Here is an 18,661-nt window from a genome sequence, read left to right as displayed (position 1 = left end):
CCCACGGTTTCACGTGACGGGTTCTCCTAGTGGGCCCGGTGACACTTGGAGCCGGAAGCTTCTCTCTTTCCTTTTTAACGAACTTCCAAAGCTTTTGCCAATCTACAAATCTATCTTCCTTCTTTCCGCACCAAGAATATCCCCTTCTCGAAACCTCACCAGGTAAAAATCATCTCCATTTTTTTTTTAATATTTGTTTATTTTGTTCGATTAATTTCTTAATTTCCAGTCGGACTTGATCGCAATTTTGGTCGCGTTTCTTTCACGCCAGCTTTATTTATCGAATTTTTTTTCAATTGAGTGCGACGTGATGTTACAGCCTGAGATGACACACCGTCTGCAAAAGTATGGATTCAGTTTTGTACATAGATCGGGGAAAAATGATCAGCTGACAAAAAGGGGAAAGAAAATGGCAATTTGATTAGATTTTCTGTTTGGTTCCCGAGAAACGCTAGGAAAAGAGAATATTTTTTGCTGCAATTTGATTGTTTTACAGTGCGTGAGAGCTGTTTGTCAAAATTTCTTTTTTTTTTTTTTTTTGGTAGAAGTATGAAAATTTATTTATTTTTGGTCGAAAATTAACAAATTCTTCAATGCAGGGAATTTGGTTGAGAAGTTTTTCAGCATAATCTGAATTCTGAAATGGCTTCGTCTGTTCTGATCTCTGATACTCAGCCGTGGAAGGATTTGAAGGTAATCGAGGCAGTACCTCTTTGAAATCGCGCAGTTTGAAAGTATTGTGATCTTTGTGTTAATTATCGGTAATTTTTCGTTGTTCAGGCTCACGTTGAGGACATAAACAAGACCCATCTGCGCGATTTGCTGAATGATGTCAAGCGGTCGCCGGCAATGATGGTGTATGTTCATCTAATTTCATATAATCCTTGTTTTGTATGAAATTATGAATATTGGAGCTTGATAATGTGTACATATACTCTTGCAGTGAGTTTGATGGTCTCCTGTTGGACTACTCAAGGCAATGTGCCACAGTTGAAACCTTGCAGAAGCTCCTCAAGTTAGCGGAGGTGGGGTTGAATACTTCGTAACCCGTCCTTCTTTGGGAGGTGTTGAATGAATATATTGTTTTCTAATTAATGGTTTGTATTCCACGATGCAGGCTGCATCCCTAAAAGAAAAGATTAATCGAATGTTTGCTGGAGAGCGTGTAAGTTCATGTTTATCTTCCTTTGGTCAAGTATTATGTGAAAACTTGTATTCGATAGCCTTATAGGATGTGTGGAAGAGACGAGAAAATTTCTCAAACCAATAATATACGATTCTTATGAATTTTTGTTTTCTGGACGGTGCTTTCAGATAAACAGCACAGAAAATCGGGCAGTGCTTCATGTAGCTCTTCGTGCTGCAAGAGATGCAGTTATACAGTGTGATGGGAAAAATGTGGTCCCAGATGTTTGGGAAGTTCTGGACAAGATCCAAAAGTTCTCTGAGAGTATTAGAAGTGGATCTTGGGTAATCAACCGAAATTTTTTTACTATCCGTTTTAGGTTCATATTGCTTGAATCCTGAAGTGATTGGCAACTCTGGTAGGTTGGAGCCACAGGAAAAGCACTGAAGGATGTCATTGCTGTTGGTATTGGTGGCAGCTTCTTAGGTCCTCTATTTGTGCACACAGCTCTTCAAACAGGTCAGAGTGATACATTTCATATATCGATCTGCAGCTCTTTTCACATTTTCTTCTCTTTGCACTTTGTAGTGTGGGTTTTCCTTGTGAAAACGGTTGAACTGACTTCAGAACAAAATTTAGCGAGTGCTCATTAGTTTGATTACATCTTACAGATCCAGAGGCTATGGGAGCAGCAAAGGGAAGGCAGCTGCATTTGTAAGTATTTACGCACTGAACTTTAACTTATTAATTTCCAGTTTTCCATATCAATGAATTAGAACTTAAGATACGATAGTAAGAATCCATTGCTTGAGCCTTGAGGTTTATATCCATATGATACTTTATTTTGTCAATCTAATAATTTGTTTTCTTCTGTCTGCAGTCTTGCAAATGTTGATCCTATTGATGTTGCCAGAAATATTGCAGGGTTCAACCCAGAAACTACCCTTGGTAAGCATTGAGTTTATTTATATGCTAAATATTGACTTTTGTAGTGAAGTGGTGACCTAATCTCTATGTGGGGTTTCTTATTGTTCATATTCTTTTGATATTTGTAGTCGTGGTAGTTTCAAAGACTTTTACAACAGCTGAAACTATGTTGAATGCTCGAACCCTTAGGGAATGGATATCATCTTCTCTCGGGTTAGTGCATTGCTAACTCTTCTTCGATATATAAGTCTAATAGTTGTTTCAGATTCTGGTTTTGATTATTATTTGATGATTGAATTTGGACTCAGTTACTCTCACTCTATCTAATGGGTGAATGTAATAATTTCAGGCCTGCTGCAGTTGCAAAGCATATGGTAGCAGTCAGCACTAATCTTACGGTATAACTGCCTGTGGTTGTTTAAACACTAAGATTATTATTTATTTTTGTTAACTATTTTTCATTAGTCATTTGTCATTCTAAATTCTAAGTTTTTTTCTTTTTGGTTTCAAATTTCCAATGCTGATGCAATTTATTAAGACCATTATGACTGAGGTTATTTTTTTAGATGAAATTCTTGGCAGGCTTAGGTTCTCTAGTTAAAATCCGCAATGAAGTTTTAAGGTCTAGATATCCACTCATTTTATCTTGTGTCTTTCTTTTTCAGCTTGTAGAGAAGTTTGGAATTGACCCAAAAAATGCTTTTGCATTTTGGGACTGGGTTGGTGGCCGATATAGTGGTAAGTTATTTTCCTTTTTGTGTAGATAATATATGCAGCTACCTTGATGTTTAATTAGTATTTTTGAATTGCTGGTTGCAGTTTGTAGTGCTGTTGGAGTGTTGCCTTTATCTCTTCAGTATGGGTTCTCAGTTGTTGAAAAGTAAGCCACTCATAGCTGTCCCAATTATATTTGAGTCACTTTTGAAATTTGTGATGCATAGATTTGATTTATCACACACCATGAGGCAATGCAGATTACGTTTTGATTATTTATTCTGTTTTTCTATCTAGGATTCTAACGAAATGTAGTTAATAACTTAATATAGAGAACTTAAAATTTTGCTGCTCTTTGGAACAAAACAAAAGGTCGTTGCTTTCTCCAGTAAATGTATGTACTTGAGAAACACTTTTTACCTGTGTGATTTCTGAAAATGTATTTTGAGTCAAAATTATAGACACAGATTCCTCCTGCCAGAAGATAAATAAATACTGAAGAAAATATTTTAGACAGGGCGCATAATGTGCTTAATTCATTACTTGGTGAAATATGATCTTTGTGTATACTAATGCGGATGTTATATTTCCTAATCAAAGGTTCTTAAAGGGAGCTTCTAGCATTGACCAACACTTCTACTCAACACCATTTGAGAAAAATATACCTGTAAGTACCTGAAGTTTGTATTGTCATAATTATTGTAGAAGTAGCCCCTTGCCACACACTGACGCGTGTGACAATTGGCTCTTTTATATTTTGTTCGTCTTTATTAATGATTTAAAATTATTCTTTGAAAAAGAAGTCAGTGACTACTTCTCTATGTGGGGTGACTACTTCTCTATGTGGGGTGTTGTTTCTTTTGCTTTTTTTTTTTACTATTTTGTCCCTATTTTTCACCATTTTGGTGTGTTCCCTTTATATATAGATTTGATTGCCTTGTGATTTAATTGGGGATGTGTTATCTAACGTTTCATCCCTGCTTCAGGTTCTTTTAGGTCTGTTGAGCATTTGGAATGTTTCATTTCTTGGATATCCTGCAAGAGTGAGTCTTACTTTATCCTTTCCAGACTTCATATTTGTAAGCATCAATGAGCTTTGTGTTTTTACTTGTTGCTGCTTATTCCTTAGGCTATATTACCGTACTCCCAAGCACTGGAGAAGCTTGCTCCACACATTCAACAGGCAAGTTCACCACTCCTCTATCTGCATTTTTATGTTAGCGCATTTTTATGTTAACTGGACTTACAACTTCCAATTTTTTCTTCAATTTAGGTTAGCATGGAAAGTAACGGCAAGGGTGTATCAATTGATGGTGTAATTCTTCCCTTTGAGACTGGTGAAATTGACTTTGGTGAACCCGGAACAAACGGTCAGCACAGCTTTTACCAACTAATTCACCAGGTGATCTGAACAGTCTTTTAGGTTAGCATGAAAAATAATATACAGAACCTTCAGTTTTCTTGTCGTTTGTGAAGGAGGACCAAGCACACTGGTACTTTGGTTTATGTCGTGCGTGTGTGCTTGCTAACTTTTTCTTCCTTAATGTTCAGGGCCGTGTCATTCCTTGTGACTTTATTGGTGTTATGAAGAGTCAGCAACCTGTTTACCTGAAAGGTGCCTTAATTTAAAGCTCTTTTGAAAAGATATTAGCTGCCAATGAATTTTTCAAAGATTGTATTCTGATGTTTAGTCAGCGGATTGCTACAGGTGAAGTGGTGAGTAACCACGATGAGCTCATGTCTAACTTTTTTGCACAACCTGATGCCCTGGCTTATGGAAAGGTATGCCTTATGCTGACTATTTATAGGAGAGCACATAAACATGGTCTACGACATTTCTAACCAAAATCAAGTTTCTTGTAGCACCCAGAACAGCTGAAGAAAGAGAATGTTCCAGAGCCTCTTATCACTCATAAGGTGGGTTTCTTTTGGCTTTTGTCATTGGCTTATAGGTAAATCTGTAGTACTAATTAAGAGATCTCTCTCACAGACCTTCTCTGGAAATCGGCCTTCTCTCAGCCTTCTGCTTCCATCACTAAATGCTTACAATATTGGACAGGTTTGTGATTTGTTTCCATTTTCTACCTTCTGTAATGTGATCAGGTCATCCTATGGTTTGACTACTTGGTGTTAGCATATGTTGTCAAAATTTGAGATGCTGCTTTCTGCACAATCGAACTGTAAAATTTTTACGGATAGTTAATTGCTTGATGTGTCGGCATTCACTACACATTTGCTAACTTCTCAATTCTAAGACATAGCATTCAAGGCCTGCATGTTTAGTTTCCGCGCTTGTTTTCTACTGGAATTTGTCCTGGTTGTGTGCTATATGAAGTATAACCTTGTTTTTGTCGGAATTTTATAAAGTCAGTGTACTGCTTTTGCATTCTAATATCGATTTGCCTGCATCCAGTTGTTAGCAATCTACGAACACAGAATTGCAGTTGAAGGTTTTGTATGGGGAATCAATTCTTTTGACCAGTGGGGAGTAGAATTGGGAAAGGTACAGAATTGCATTAACTTTCATCCGCTGCCCGCTTTTTTCCATTCAAAGATAAGTTTTCTATTTGCCCCTTCATATTTTTTTAATCTGTTCATTTCGTGTTTGTGAGCGCAGTCATTGGCCAGTCAAGTTAGAAAGCAACTCAATGCATCTCGTACAAAAGGGCAACCTATTGAGGGCTTCAATTACAGTACCACAACATTGTTAACAAAATACTTGGAGGTATGCAAATCGAGTTTTCATTTGGAATAATAGATCAGCTGTAGGTTTTGTCGGGAGATTGTTTCCCGTTGGACAGTTTGAGATCCGGTTAGGAACGGAAGTATCATGACGCTAAGTTACTTTCTTGTATGACAGGCAACTAAAGACATCCCTGCTGACCTTCCGACACTTCTGCCACAGATATAGTTGCCTTCTGCCGGAAATGTTCTACTTTAAAGTCGGTTGAACGAATAAAATTTTAACCTCATGTATATCAGCTACAACGAGCCCCGTAAAGCTACCTGGTTCCAGTTTTGGTTGCAATTTTCTTATATGAACCTTACATTGAGCATATTTGTAGTCGAATTGATACGCTTCTGGGTTCGAAGAAATGCTGTCCACGCAAATACATGCATATAATATATCTTTTTTGGGTTTTGCAATCACTGAATTGCGTATTGAATCATTGTATATACAAAATAAAACCAGTTACTCATTCATTCACTGAATATATTTGCATAACAAGAAAGTAGACCGGTCACCTATGACTGAAACAAACTAACCAACTACATTGTCACCCAAGTCCCCGATCCCAACACACATCGGAGCTGCAGTCGGAGCTAGAGACGAAGAGCACTCACACCGCCAGTTTTCAGTCATCACGTTGTAAGAATAAGCATAGCCTTTATAATATACTTAGCCAAGAACACAAGAATTTAGCAACTAAATCACAACCAACGTATCAAATATGTTCTACATATGCAAATACTGAAGTAATATCTGCAACACATACCTGCCTGCAGACTGCTTACGAAGTCTTTCCCATTTGTGCTGTCAGAAGACAGCAGATGGTGCTGCTGCATGTGTGGCGTGCTGTCACTTGTATTTTGAATTGTAAAGTTGTATGTTGCAGTGTATATAACAAAGCCTTCCCGTAAGGCCTAAGATATGAAATTGATTTGAAATGCTGCTGTGTTTCTTAGTTTAACACATACATGGATGAAGAAGCCATGGACGAATCCACACACAACCTTCTCCTCTCTGCAAAACTCAATGCTCTCCAAGTTATAGGTAATTGGAACAATAAGAGCGTATTTTTGTGAGAGCAGGGGCTTGTGGTTTTTATACTACAAAATCTGGATTACCCTATAATAATCCTACAAGGAATACAAGATCAAATCCTTGTACAAGTATGAGTTCTATTTTCGAGCCAACAATAGAGTTTCAATCCAAACCAAAGTTGAATTAACTCTTATAAACACATTAAGACATCTTTATACCAATCTGAAATAACAATGATTATTACTAAACTGTGAGAATCACACTCATACTCTAACATTCTCCCACTTGAGTATGATTCACAACAGTAAATAATCATCTCAAATTCAATATAAAGGTGATGACATAAGTCATTCATCAACACACTAGTACATAGACACAACCAGCTTACATAAACCAAAAAAATGAATTTATAATTGCCTCTGCAACACAAAATACAGATTTAACTTACAAATCACAATGTCTAGTTCATGTTCATAGCAATGTATCTAAGCTCAAGAGTAAACCAAGACGTCTACTCCCACTCATATAGCCACCAAATCTTTAACCTCATATACAACTTACCTATGCATTTTAAAGTATTGAACTTAAGAATCTTTTCTGTTACATCGCAGAATTAACTCAAAAATCACAACATACTTAATTTGCACTTTGTAATTATGTGAACCAATATAGCAATACCAAACCAATTTGCTCCCACTTATCTAGGCTATACTTAACACGACCAAGTTAAGTAAAAGATGTGGTATAGCAACTATATTAACTAAAAATCATTCCACAATGAATGACTAATCAGAATCCATATGGAAACCAAATTCGTTTCCTTTTAAATGCTAACATAATAGGATCCTTCTCATTACTTAAACAAATTAAGTAACACAAATAATTCAACCAATTGCTTCAATAAAACCATACACTGGTTTTTAAGCATCCAAATAAATTATAATGGCCAGCCTAAATACTCTTAGCCTTATGCTTACATTCAAACATATGATTCTCCCACTTAAGCATAAGCAGAATGTACTGCATAGCCGATAAAGAAACCGGAGATATGAACCAATTGGTTCCCGATTCCTCACCAATTGCATAATCTCAATTTAGTCATATACACCTAAACCATTATGCAAACAGTCTATGTATCAAAAGATAGTCACAATCCATTCGGAAAAACTTATCTCACATAAACCCAAAACACCAGTTTCAACAATGATCAAAATCAGAATAGCAAGCACAATATTTTTGCATTCAATTTGATCTGAACTAGTTCAATATCCATCGAGCAAGATCAACCAAAATTTGATAATGTCTGGATATATATCACAACAATATGTCTTGATTAAAACGAGATAATCAAGACCACTATTTCTTCTGGAGAACTCGAAGTTCATCTTCCTCCCTATTTGTGATTTCAACCAAAATATAATAGCCAAAGCATGTATCATGAAATCACAAATATTCATGTAAGAATATATGCTATGCATGAATGCTATCTCCATATGCATAAAAATTTCATTCATATATGCTATTATATATAAATCACAAAACAATTGACATCCACTTTATATATTCAGTCGAATCCATTCCAAACCAAACAAGCATATCTTGTATTCGGTCTACTTAAACCTCCCACATTTAAAGTCCAACTTTGTAAAAATTAATCATGCAGTCGAAGATTTAAGGTTAATCTTGCTAAGAATTAAGAGGATCAAGGAAATATAAAGAATTGCTTTGCAAGATATGCTCTCATAATGAAGATGGTACATACCATTAGCATGCACATAGACTCTTTAATTAAATATAGAAGAGTATATCTCGACCTACACTAATTTACTTATGCAGCAAAGGATGATTCCTGACATCTCACATAAATTACAAGTTGGCATCTATAGGGATTTCAAGTTTAATCATGCCTTCACAATATATTTAAACAAGCATACTCGAAATAGCAAAAGCCCTAATTCATTATGCTCCAACTCATCACACTATAATCATGCATATAGGAGAACAATTAATCATGCATGAAACAGTGAAGTGAGTTACCTGAATGCATCATTGGACCCGTATTCGTCAACCCGATTGCAATTCCTTGGCTCCAAATCAACAAAATAAATTATCAATCAATGCTTGATACTCATCCATATGGATTTCCATCACTCCAAATTCCCATGGACCTCGTACCATTGCAGATTATCGAAGTGCATTGCCATTGTTACAGACGCGATTTCAATTGAAACATCAAAAACCAAAAGAAACAGCATGCGGGTCAATAAAATGCAAATAAAGTCTGTAAATATTTCATAAGCATTGTACGACATCATGATTTGAAAACCCAGAACATCTCTCTATATTTATGACCATTATTAATACAAGAGAGATAAGAAAAAACAGAAAATACCATAAGTTGCAGACATCATTAACAACGCAACGAAAGCAATAGTTACCAGAAATATATAATTATATTTTGGTGAGATTTGATGTTAACAGATCACTTACATGGATCTTCTAGAGACAAACAAGATGAAGATGTCTGCAGACATGATCAAAAGATCGCTGGTTGTTTTCTTCTTTTGAATCGATAATTGTCATAAAACTTTTAAAAATAGTTTAAAGAACCCAGTTTTCTTTTGGGCAGCCAAGAGTCATTTAATAAAAAATTATTCGCACAAAAAGACGTCGCATTCCTTGTTCTTCAGAAAACCAAATAGACAGACTTTATATGTTGCAGATTTTAGGAAACGATTTTTGATCGAATTTAGTTGTTAAATTCAATGGCTCTGATACCACATGTAAGAATAAGCATAGCCTTTATAATATACTTAGCCAAGAACACAAGAATTTAGCAACTAAATCACAACCAACGTATCAAATATGTTCTACATATGCAAATACTGAAGTAATATCTGCAACACATACCTGCCTGCAGACTGCTTACGAAGTCTTTCCCATTTGTGCTGTCAGAAGACAGCAGATGGTGCTGCTGCATGTGTGGCGTGCTGTCACTTGTATTTTGAATTGTAAAGTTGTATGTTGCAGTGTATATAACAAAGCCTTCCCGTAAGGCCTAAGATATGAAATTGATTTGAAATGCTGCTGTGTTTCTTAGTTTAACACATACATGGATGAAGAAGCCATGGACGAATCCACACACAACCTTCTCCTCTCTGCAAAACTCAATGCTCTCCAAGTTATAGGTAATTGGAACAATAAGAGCGTATTTTTGTGAGAGCAGGGGCTTGTGGTTTTTATACTACAAAATCTGGATTACCCTATAATAATCCTACAAGGAATACAAGATCAAATCCTTGTACAAGTATGAGTTCTATTTTCGAGCCAACAATAGAGTTTCAATCCAAACCAAAGTTGAATTAACTCTTATAAACACATTAAGACATCTTTATACCAATCTGAAATAACAATGATTATTACTAAACTGTGAGAATCACACTCATACTCTAACACACGTATGATATTTCAACCTGGCTGTTCCTGATTGAGTTCTTTATTCATATTATATATGACATTTTCTAGGATATCCGGTTTCGCCGTTGAAGGACCTGAAGCCTAAACACCGGTAGGGCGGCCTAAACACCGGTAGAGCCGAACCCTCCGGCACCTCTGGCAGTGGAATCCAAATCCTCAACCTCCACAACACCAGGGGTGATCTTCTGAATGATCAGCTGAGCAATCCTATCACCCTCCTTGATCTCAATTTCAACATCAGAAAAGTTGAACAGCACAACCCCAACCGGACCCTTGTAATCAGCATCGATGACACCAGCTCCGACATCGATCGAGTGCTTCCATGCCAGCCCCGATCGTGGCGCTGCACACCAACAGAAAATACAGAAAACGCACATCAGTTCAGTATACAAAGAACCAAAATTTATCGAAATTGAACAGGAAGTTTGGGGATTAGGGTTTTTACCAATTTGTGCATAGGTTCCTTCAGGGTGCGTTTGGTACGTGGGACGGGACGGGACGGAACGGGATGAGGCGTTCCGTCCCGCGTTTGGTGCACCAAAAATGGGTGGAACACGCTGTTCCACGGGACAGATTTTGGGTGTTTTGCGTCCCACCTCCCCCCTGGAACGGGTTTGTTCCACGTCTGTGGAACGCAATGTTTTACCATTTTAAGACAAATATACCCCATGTCTTTTTCAAAAATTACACCTTCATTCCGTCCCGTTCCGTCCCGTTCCGTTCCGTCTGCGTACCAAACGCACCATCAGGGACCGCAATGCTCAGATCGGTCGGGACCAGGGCTTCTCCTCTGGCCGGAACTTTTGTCTCCGTCGCGCTGCACAAAAATCAAAACAAATCCAAAAAAACCCACATCAGATTCCGATGAGTTTTCTGATAAATAATGGAGCGTGAGAATATGGGGTTTTCAGGGTATACCTCGAGAGATCATAGCCTGCAGAGCGAGGCGAGCCTCTCGCGGGCAAAACCGCCTTTTCCGAGAGCTTCTTCACCCGTAAAAACGGGGCGGCGTTTCCAGAAACGTCGCCGTTTTCGTGAAGCTTGGCGATATTGGGAGTCGGCTCTTCGACTTCGTGGCTTCCGTTCTGTGCGTCTTGCTGGGCCATTCTGAGAGCTTGCGAGAGACAGCGGCGGCGATGTGGCGGGTATTGGCAATGACCGAATTGTGGGGGCAAATGGGAAGACGGAGTTCGTTAGAATATAGAGAGAGTCGGCGTTTCCCGCACAAAGTTTTCCCGCCATTGTTCTGTTGCTACGTATTGTGCGCAGAATCGCATGCTCTCTCCACCCTTCTCCTCCTCCTCCTGCCACGTATTATTCTGTTGCTACGTATTCTAAGATCAAATATTCTCCACGTACTTTGCGTGTAGCCTTTATCATTAATTAACAAATATTAAGTTTACGGCAACAAAATTAAAAAGAGTTAAGTTAATTAATACATGTCAATTAATAATAGAGGTTACAAATAACACACACAAATAAATACAAAATATTTAAACTCTAATTTACTCGACACGGGTGAATAATATATGATGAAAATTGTAGCAATAGTACCTCAACTTTAATCCAATTGAAGCAATGGTCCCTCAAATAAAATTCATGACCATTGGTTCCTTAATTTATCAAAATGTGGTCGTTTTCGTCAACTCCGTTAGACCACTCTTCAAAATGAGTCATGTTGGAAAGATCATTGCTACAATTGAGTTAAAGTTGAAGGATTTTGCTCCAACTGAGTTAAAATATAGGGGTCATTTCTCCAATTAGGTTAAAATTGAGGGACCCTTGCAACAATTTTTTTTCATTTGGTTTTCAATATCAATGAATTAGAACTTAAGATACGGTATTAAGAATTCCAGTTTTCAATATCAATTTTTTTTCATTTGGTTTTCAATATCAATGAATTAGAACTTATTAATTTCCAGTTTTCCATATCAATGAATTAGAACTTAAGATACGATATTAAGAATTCATTGCTTGAGGTTTATATCCATATGATACTTTATTTTGTCAATCTAATAATTTGTTTTCTTCTGTCTGCAGTCTTGCAAATGTTGATCCTATTGATGTTGCCAGAAATATTGCAGGGTTCAACCCAGAAACTACCCTTGGTAAGCATTGAGCTTATTTTTATATGCTAAATATAGACTTTTGTAGTGAGGTGGTGACCTAATCTCTATGTGGGGTTTCTTATTGTTCATATTCTTTTGATATTTGTAGCTGTGGTAGTTTCAAACACTTTTACAACAGCTGAAACTATGTTGAATGCTCGAACCCTCAGGGAATGGATTGTTAGACTACGTGTTAATGACAATGAGATAACAACTAGGTTTCTTGAATTACACGTAAACTCATTATGCGAGTTGTGTGGTTGAAGGAATCTGAGTTCCTTGATATAATAGGAGTTGTGGAGTTTAATTATTGTGCAGCCGATTTAGCAGAAGTTCTCATCTAGTATTTACTAAGAGATAAGAGTCACGATGGGACTTGAACTTCCTTAAAGATAGAGTTTATCTTCACTACTGATAATAGGCCGGTATGTGTGGTACTCTAATAGGATAAATTGGTATATATACATATTGAAGAAGTCCCTGCTTCTACACAATAAGACTCTCGAGAACTAAACCCTATTTACTAGTAGAGATCATCACTGTGTGCTGGAAGTAAAAGACTGATTCACTTGTTCATTCAATGGCAGCAGCATCAGGTAAGTCGTTACTGCAGATTGCATGTAGAGTTAAGTACATGGGGTTGGTGGTAGATGTAATCCTATTGCTACGTTGATTATGTTGTTGGCTTGTGTATTATAACATGTGGTATCAGAGCCACTCAATGTGGCTAGGGTTCTTCACTCTCATTTAAAACTATCATATAGTTTTGATAAATACGAAACCAAAATAATCCTGGAAAATATTGCTTCCCCTAAATGTTCTTACGTCGTAAATCTGTGACTTGCCTATCAATTAAAATATGATGATAGATTACCTGGTTTTTCTCGAGATGTGTTTGCTATGTTTCGCAGGTAACCTACTTCATCAGATAAGGACAACGCTGGAAAACTAGCGATTAAAGAAGAATTTTGGGTTCATAGTATGATTGTCAATAGTGAACTGACAGACATAACATGAATCATAAACAAGGATTACAACATCCAATCTGCTCAAAAGTGTTTGGATTATTATTTTGGCTTGTTGATCAACTAATTGGATACGTGGTTTATTTGTATTAAGTGAATAATAATCTGCTCAAAAGTGTTTATTTATTCAAGTCAAACAAGTAAATCAATGTGTAATGAGTCATTAAACTGACAAGATTACACTCTTTATCTGCTCAAAAGTGTTGAAGTTGTGTAAATTGCCCTTGTGTTTAATGACTTAGTTATACAAACCTAATATAAATGGTTTCTGTCTAAAGGTGATACCATATTTATATGACTTTGGATGGGGAAATATTGTAAAAACAGTTTTCCTTGTTTGATAAACTAGCTACTGAATAATATTGTTTTGTGATTCAGCATCAGCACCTCACATGACGTCTCTCAACTTCAACAATATAGAGACCTTGACTGGTTCCAACTTCAAGAAATGGAAGGAGGATGTCGAGATTGTGCTTGGTCTCATGGATCTTGATCTGGCTTTGAGGGAAGAAAAGCCTAAAGCCATCACTGCTGAGAGTACTGCAGATGAAAAGATGAAGTTTGAAAAATGGGAGAGGGCGAATCGAATGTCCATGATGATCATGAAGAAAGCAATGGCTCAGTCAGTTAAAGGGGGAATACCTAAGACTGACAATGCAAGGGAATTCTTGGCTGCAGTAGGAGAAAAGTTCAAGGAGTCAACAAAGGCAGAAATTGGGACTTTCCTCACACAGATCACATCAATGAAGTATGATGGTGTGGGAAGTGTCAGAGAGCACATATTGAAAATGGTTGATCTTGCCCAGAAACTGAAGGATCTTGAGGTACCTATGACTGACCAATTTTTAGTTCACATGGCTTTAAATTCCTTACCTCCTAAATATGGGCAGCTCAAAGTCTCATATAACACTCAAAAGGATAAATGGGGTATCGATGAACTAATTTCAATGTGTGCTCAAGAAGAAGATCGGCTCAAAAAGGACAAGGCTGTGGATGTGAATTTTGTTCAAGCTAAAAAACGCAAAAGAGACTCTACTTTTGGTTCAACCATACCTGCTGGTAAGAAGAAAAAGAAAGAAAACTTTTCTTCATTTAAAAGTGCTAACCCCTTTAAAGGATCTCACAAAATTAAGCCTGTTAATGCCGAGATTGAGAAAGAAAAGGAATGTTATTTTTGCAAAGAGACAGGTCACTTAAGAAAGAATTGCATTGGATTCAAAAATTGGCTTGTCACTAAAGGTAAAATCATAAATGTTTTTGTATGTGTTGAGTCAAATTTAGTTTTTATTCCCCCTCAAAGTTGGTGGTTTGACACTGGGTGCTCCATTCATATAACTAATTCCTTGCAGGGATTCTCAAAAACAAGGGAGATAAACAATGAAGTTTACAATGTCTATGTAGGAAATGGGAGCAAAGTTGCTGTTGAATCCATAGGAAGAGTCGAGTTAGTTCTTTCGTCTGGTTTTGTTTTAGAATTAAGTCCAGTACTTTATGTACCTTCCATGAGAAGGAATTTGATTTCTGCATCTAAGTTAGCTAGGTCATGCTTTACCTTTGTTGGTGACGATCATTGTGTAAAGTTTTATCATTCGAGTAATATTAATAAATTGCTTGGGAAAGCTTTTCTTGAAATCGATATATGGCAACTAGACTGTTCATATAAAAATAAATGCTTTAGTGTTCAAGCTGTTGGTTCAAAATTATTGTCCACTTCTGAATAATCCTCAATGCTTTGGCATAAAAGATTGGGACACATATCTAAAGAAAGAATCATCACCTTGTCAAAACAAAACATGTTGCCGCAACTTGATTTTTGTGACTTCAAAGAATGTGTCGACTGTTTCAAAGGAAAACTCACCAACACTAGGAAACTAGGTTCAAATCGTAGTCAATCCCTGCTAGAAATTATACATACTGACATATGTGGACCTTTTCCAAACAAAACCATTTGTGGAAAATCATATTTCATATCCTTCATTGATGATTTTTCACGTTATGCATATGTTTATCTCATCTCGGAAAAATCTGAAGCTTTGGAGTGTTTTAAATCTTTTCATTTAGAGGTTGAAAAACAACTTGAAAAACACATTAAAATTGTGAGATCCGATAGAGGTGGTGAGTATTTTAGCAGGTACACTGAGGTTGGACAACACAAGGGCCCTTTTGCAACTTACCTTGAACAAAATGGCATCGTAGCACAATATAATCTCAGGTACACTGAGATTATTATTTATTTTTGTTAACTATTTTTCATTAGTCATTTGTCATTCTAAATTCTAAGTTTTTTCTTTTTGGTTTCAAATTTCCAATGCTGATGCAATTTATCAAGACCATTAGGACTGAGGTTATTTTTTTAGATGGAATTCTTGGCAGACTTAGGCTCTCGAGTTAAAATCCGCAATGAAGTTTTAAGGTCTAGATAGACCTGTAAACGGGTTGGGTTTATTGGGTTTGGGTCGGGTTGAACCCGACCCTAACCCGACCTGTTAAGTTAACGGGTTATCCGAACCCAACCCGTTAAGCTAACGGGTCACCTGTTTCACTCGTTAACAATTTTTTTTTTTAATAAAGTTTATTTTTTGTGATTAAAACTTTACTAAAATTACTAAAATATCCTCAACTAATAGGTGCTAACAGGTGTTAACGGGTCTAACGGGTTGACCCAAAGTGACCCGTTATTTAACGGGTTGTTAACGGATTCACCCGTTAGCGACCCGACCCGTTAAGCATCCACCCAAATACTAATATTAATGGGTCGGGTCGGGTTAACGGGTTGAGTTCAAAATGCCAGGTCTAGGTCTAGATATCCACTCATTTTATCTTGTGTCTTTCTTTTTCAGCTTGTAGAGAAGTTTGGAATTGACCCAAAAAATGCTTTTGCATTTTGGGACTGGGTTGGTGGCCGATATAGTGGTAAGTTATTTTCCTTTTTGTGTAGACAATATATGCAGCTACCTTGATGTTTATTTGGTATTTTTGAATTGCTGGTTGCAGTTTGTAGTGCTGTTGCGTTCTCGTTTCTCTAGTAAATGTATGTACTTGAGAAACACTTTTTATCTGTGTGATTTCTGAAACAGGATTTTGAGTCAAAATTATGGACACAGATTCCTCCTGCCAGAAAATAAATAAATAAATACTGACGAAAATATTTTAGATAGGGCGCATAACGTGATTAATTCATTAGTTGGTGAAATATGATCTTTGTGTATACTAATGCGGATGTTATATTTCCTAATCAAAGGTTCATAAAGGGAGCTTCTAGCATTGACCAACACTTCTACTCAACACCATTTGAGAAAAATATACCTGTAAGTACCTGAAGTTTGTATTGTCATAATTATTGTAGAACTAGCCCCTTGCCACACACTAACGCGTGTGACAATTGGCTCTTTTATATTTTGTTTGTCTTTATTAATGATTTTAAATAATTCTTTGAAAAAGAAGTCAGTAACTACTTCTCTATTTGGAATGTTTCATTTCTTGGATATCCTGCAAGAGTGAGTCTTACTTTATCCTTTCCAGACTTCATATTTGTAAGCATCAATGAGCTTTGTGTTTTTACTTGTTGCTGCTTATTCCTTAGGCTATCTTACCGTACTCCCAAGCACTGGAGAAGCTTGCTCCGCACATTCAACAGGCAAGTTCACCACTCCTCTATCTGCATTTTTATGTTAACTGGACTTACAACTTCCAATTTTTTCTTCAATTTAGGTTAGCATGGAAAGTAACGGCAAGGGTGTATCAATTGATGGTGTAATTCTTCCCTTTGAGACCGGTGAAATTGACTTTGGTGAACCCAGAACAAACGGTCAGCACAGCTTTTACCAACTAATTCACCAGGTGATCTGAACATTCTTTTAGGTTAGCATGAAAAATGATATACAGAACCTTTAGTTTTCTTGTTGTTTGTGAAGGAGGACCAAGCACATTGCTGACCTTCAGATGATTAATTTGGTACTTTGGTTTATGTCGTGTGTGTATGGTTGCTAACTTTTTCTTCCTTAATGTTCAGGGCCGCGTTATTCCTTGCGAGTTTATTGGTGTTATGAAGAGTCAGCAACCTGTTTACCTGAAAGGTACCTAATCTAAAGCTCATTTGAAAAGATATTAGCGGCCAATGGATTGTTCAAAGTTTGTATTCTGATGTTTAGTCAGCGGATTGCTACAGGTGAAGTGGTGAGTAACCACGATGAGCTCATGTCTAACTTTTTTGCACAACCCGATGCCCTGGCCTATGGAAAGGTATGCCTTATGCTGATTAATAATAGGAGAGCACAAAAACATGGTCTATGATGTTTCTAACCAAAATCAAGTTTCTTGTAGCACCCAGAACAGCTGAAGAAAGAGAATGTTCCAGAGCATCTTATCACTCATAAGGTGCGTTCCTTTCGGCTTTAGTCATTGGCTTATAGGTAAATCTGTAGTACTAATTTATGAGATATCTCTCACAGACTTTCTCTGGAAATCGGCCTTCTCTCAGCCTTCTGCTTCCATCACTAAATGCTTACAATATTGGACAGGTTTGTGATTTGTTCCATTTTCTACCTTCTGTAATGTGATCGGGTCATCCTATGGTTTGACTGCTTGTGTGTTAGCATATGTTGTCAAAATAAATTTTTACGGATAGTTAATTGCTTGATGTGTCGGCATTCACTACACATTTGCTAACTTGTCAATTCTAAGACATAACATTCAAGGCCTGCATGTTTAGTCTCCGTGCTTGTTTTCTACTGGAAGTACTCCTGGCCGTGTGCTATAGGAAGTATAACCTTGTTTTTGTCGGAATTTTATAAAGTCGGTGTACTGCTTTTGCATTCTAATATCGATTTGCCTGCATCCAGTTGTTGGCAATCTACGAACACAGAATCGCAGTTGAAGGTTTTGTATGGGGAATCAATTCTTTTGACCAGTGGGGAGTAGAATTGGGAAAGGTAGAGAACTGCATTAACTTTCATCAACTCGCTTTCCCATTTAAGATAAGTTTCCTATTCGCCCCTTCATATTTTTAAGATATTCATTTCGTGTTTGTGAGCGCAGTCATTGGCCAGTCAAGTTAGAAAGCAACTCAATGCATCTCGTACAAAAGGGCAACCTATTGAGGGCTTCAATTACAGTACCACAACATTGTTAACAAAATACTTGGAGGTACGCAAATCGAGTTTTCATTTGGAATAATAGATCAGCCGTAGGTTGTCTCGGGAGATTGTTTCCTGTTGGATAGTTTGAGATCCGGTTTGGAACGGAAGTATCATGACGCTAAATTACTCTCTTGTATGACAGGCAACTAAAGACATCCCTGCTGACCTTCCGACGCTTCTGCCACAGATATAGTTGCCTTCTGCCGGAAAAGTTGTACTTTAAAGTCGGTTGAACAAATAAGATTTTAACCTCATGTATATCAACTACCGTTATCCCACCGTTAAGCTACTTGGTTCCAGTTTTGGTTGCAATTTTCTGATATCAACCTTACATTGAGCATAATTGTAGTCGAATTGATATGCTTCTGGGTTCGAAGAAA

The 18,661-nt window shown here is 37.1% G+C and overlaps 3 protein-coding genes across 5 annotated transcripts; 2 read left to right on the top strand and 1 right to left on the bottom strand.

Annotated features, from left to right (window-relative positions):
* Positions 1 to 33: 33 nt before the first annotated feature.
* LOC103440507 (glucose-6-phosphate isomerase, cytosolic) lies at positions 34 to 5,917 on the top strand. Of its 2 annotated transcripts, none has more exons than XM_029106665.2 (24): positions 34 to 162; positions 600 to 693; positions 781 to 857; positions 944 to 1,025; positions 1,118 to 1,165; positions 1,315 to 1,470; positions 1,549 to 1,645; positions 1,798 to 1,840; positions 2,007 to 2,074; positions 2,182 to 2,266; positions 2,403 to 2,451; positions 2,719 to 2,791; positions 2,873 to 2,933; positions 3,368 to 3,434; positions 3,754 to 3,810; positions 3,897 to 3,950; positions 4,041 to 4,169; positions 4,319 to 4,382; positions 4,476 to 4,549; positions 4,631 to 4,684; positions 4,758 to 4,826; positions 5,181 to 5,270; positions 5,385 to 5,492; positions 5,628 to 5,917. In XM_029106665.2, the coding sequence occupies exons 2-24, from the start codon at positions 643 to 645 to the stop codon at positions 5,676 to 5,678; spliced, it is 1,707 nt and encodes a 568-aa protein (XP_028962498.2). In that variant the 5' UTR covers positions 34 to 162; positions 600 to 642; the 3' UTR covers positions 5,679 to 5,917. The 2 variants fall into 2 exon arrangements, with proteins under 2 accessions (XP_028962498.2, XP_008377422.3); XM_008379200.4 differs by lacking the exon at positions 34 to 162 and adding an exon at positions 320 to 495.
* A 4,078-nt stretch (positions 5,918 to 9,995) lies between these two features.
* LOC139198396 (deoxyuridine 5'-triphosphate nucleotidohydrolase-like) lies at positions 9,996 to 11,260 on the bottom strand. Of its 2 annotated transcripts, XM_070827077.1 has the most exons (4): positions 10,929 to 11,257; positions 10,754 to 10,827; positions 10,456 to 10,473; positions 9,996 to 10,353 (listed from the first exon to the last, which is right to left on the bottom strand). In XM_070827077.1, the coding sequence occupies exons 1-4, from the start codon at positions 11,114 to 11,116 to the stop codon at positions 10,112 to 10,114; spliced, it is 522 nt and encodes a 173-aa protein (XP_070683178.1). In that variant the 5' UTR covers positions 11,117 to 11,257; the 3' UTR covers positions 9,996 to 10,111. The 2 variants fall into 2 exon arrangements, with proteins under 2 accessions (XP_070683178.1, XP_070683177.1); XM_070827076.1 differs by having other exon boundaries at positions 9,996 to 10,473; positions 10,929 to 11,260.
* A 4,722-nt stretch (positions 11,261 to 15,982) lies between these two features.
* On the top strand, positions 15,983 to 18,593 carry LOC139198395 (glucose-6-phosphate isomerase, cytosolic 2B-like). Its single transcript, XM_070827075.1, has 12 exons — positions 15,983 to 16,056; positions 16,328 to 16,455; positions 16,592 to 16,640; positions 16,727 to 16,780; positions 16,855 to 16,983; positions 17,156 to 17,219; positions 17,312 to 17,385; positions 17,467 to 17,520; positions 17,595 to 17,663; positions 17,985 to 18,074; positions 18,181 to 18,288; positions 18,424 to 18,593. Exons 5-12 carry the CDS (start codon positions 16,861 to 16,863, stop codon positions 18,472 to 18,474), a joined length of 633 nt encoding a protein of 210 aa, XP_070683176.1. The 5' UTR covers positions 15,983 to 16,056; positions 16,328 to 16,455; positions 16,592 to 16,640; positions 16,727 to 16,780; positions 16,855 to 16,860; the 3' UTR covers positions 18,475 to 18,593.
* Positions 18,594 to 18,661: the final 68 nt, after the last annotated feature.

Source organism: Malus domestica, chromosome 08 (assembly GCF_042453785.1).
Source record: "Malus domestica chromosome 08, GDT2T_hap1".
NCBI lineage: Eukaryota > Viridiplantae > Streptophyta > Magnoliopsida > Rosales > Rosaceae > Malus > Malus domestica.
This window is presented reverse-complemented; position numbering and strand designations above follow the sequence as displayed.

What these genes read in the sequence shown, in the direction of transcription:
- LOC139198396 (XM_070827076.1), bottom strand. Translation starts at nt 11,116, where the DNA reads ATGGCCCAGCAAGACGCACAGAACGGAAGCCACGAAGTCGAAGAGCCG. An exon ending in GCAGGCTATGATCTCTCGAG is followed by an intron (nt 10,828 to 10,928) that starts GTATACCCTGAA and finishes ATTTTTGTGCAG; the next exon opens with CGCGACGGAGACAAAAGTTC. An exon ending in GAGCATTGCGGTCCCTGATG is followed by an intron (nt 10,474 to 10,753) that starts GTGCGTTTGGTA and finishes CGCACCCTGAAG; the next exon opens with GAACCTATGCACAAATTGGT.
- LOC103440507 (XM_029106665.2), top strand. Translation starts at nt 643, where the DNA reads ATGGCTTCGTCTGTTCTGATCTCTGATACTCAGCCGTGGAAGGATTTG. An exon ending in AGCCGTGGAAGGATTTGAAG is followed by an intron (nt 694 to 780) that starts GTAATCGAGGCA and finishes TTCGTTGTTCAG; the next exon opens with GCTCACGTTGAGGACATAAA. An exon ending in GGGGAGTAGAATTGGGAAAG is followed by an intron (nt 5,271 to 5,384) that starts GTACAGAATTGC and finishes TTGTGAGCGCAG; the next exon opens with TCATTGGCCAGTCAAGTTAG.
- LOC139198395 (XM_070827075.1), top strand. Translation starts at nt 16,861, where the DNA reads ATGGAAAGTAACGGCAAGGGTGTATCAATTGATGGTGTAATTCTTCCC. An exon ending in GCAACCTGTTTACCTGAAAG is followed by an intron (nt 17,220 to 17,311) that starts GTACCTAATCTA and finishes GGATTGCTACAG; the next exon opens with GTGAAGTGGTGAGTAACCAC. An exon ending in ATGCTTACAATATTGGACAG is followed by an intron (nt 17,664 to 17,984) that starts GTTTGTGATTTG and finishes GCCTGCATCCAG; the next exon opens with TTGTTGGCAATCTACGAACA.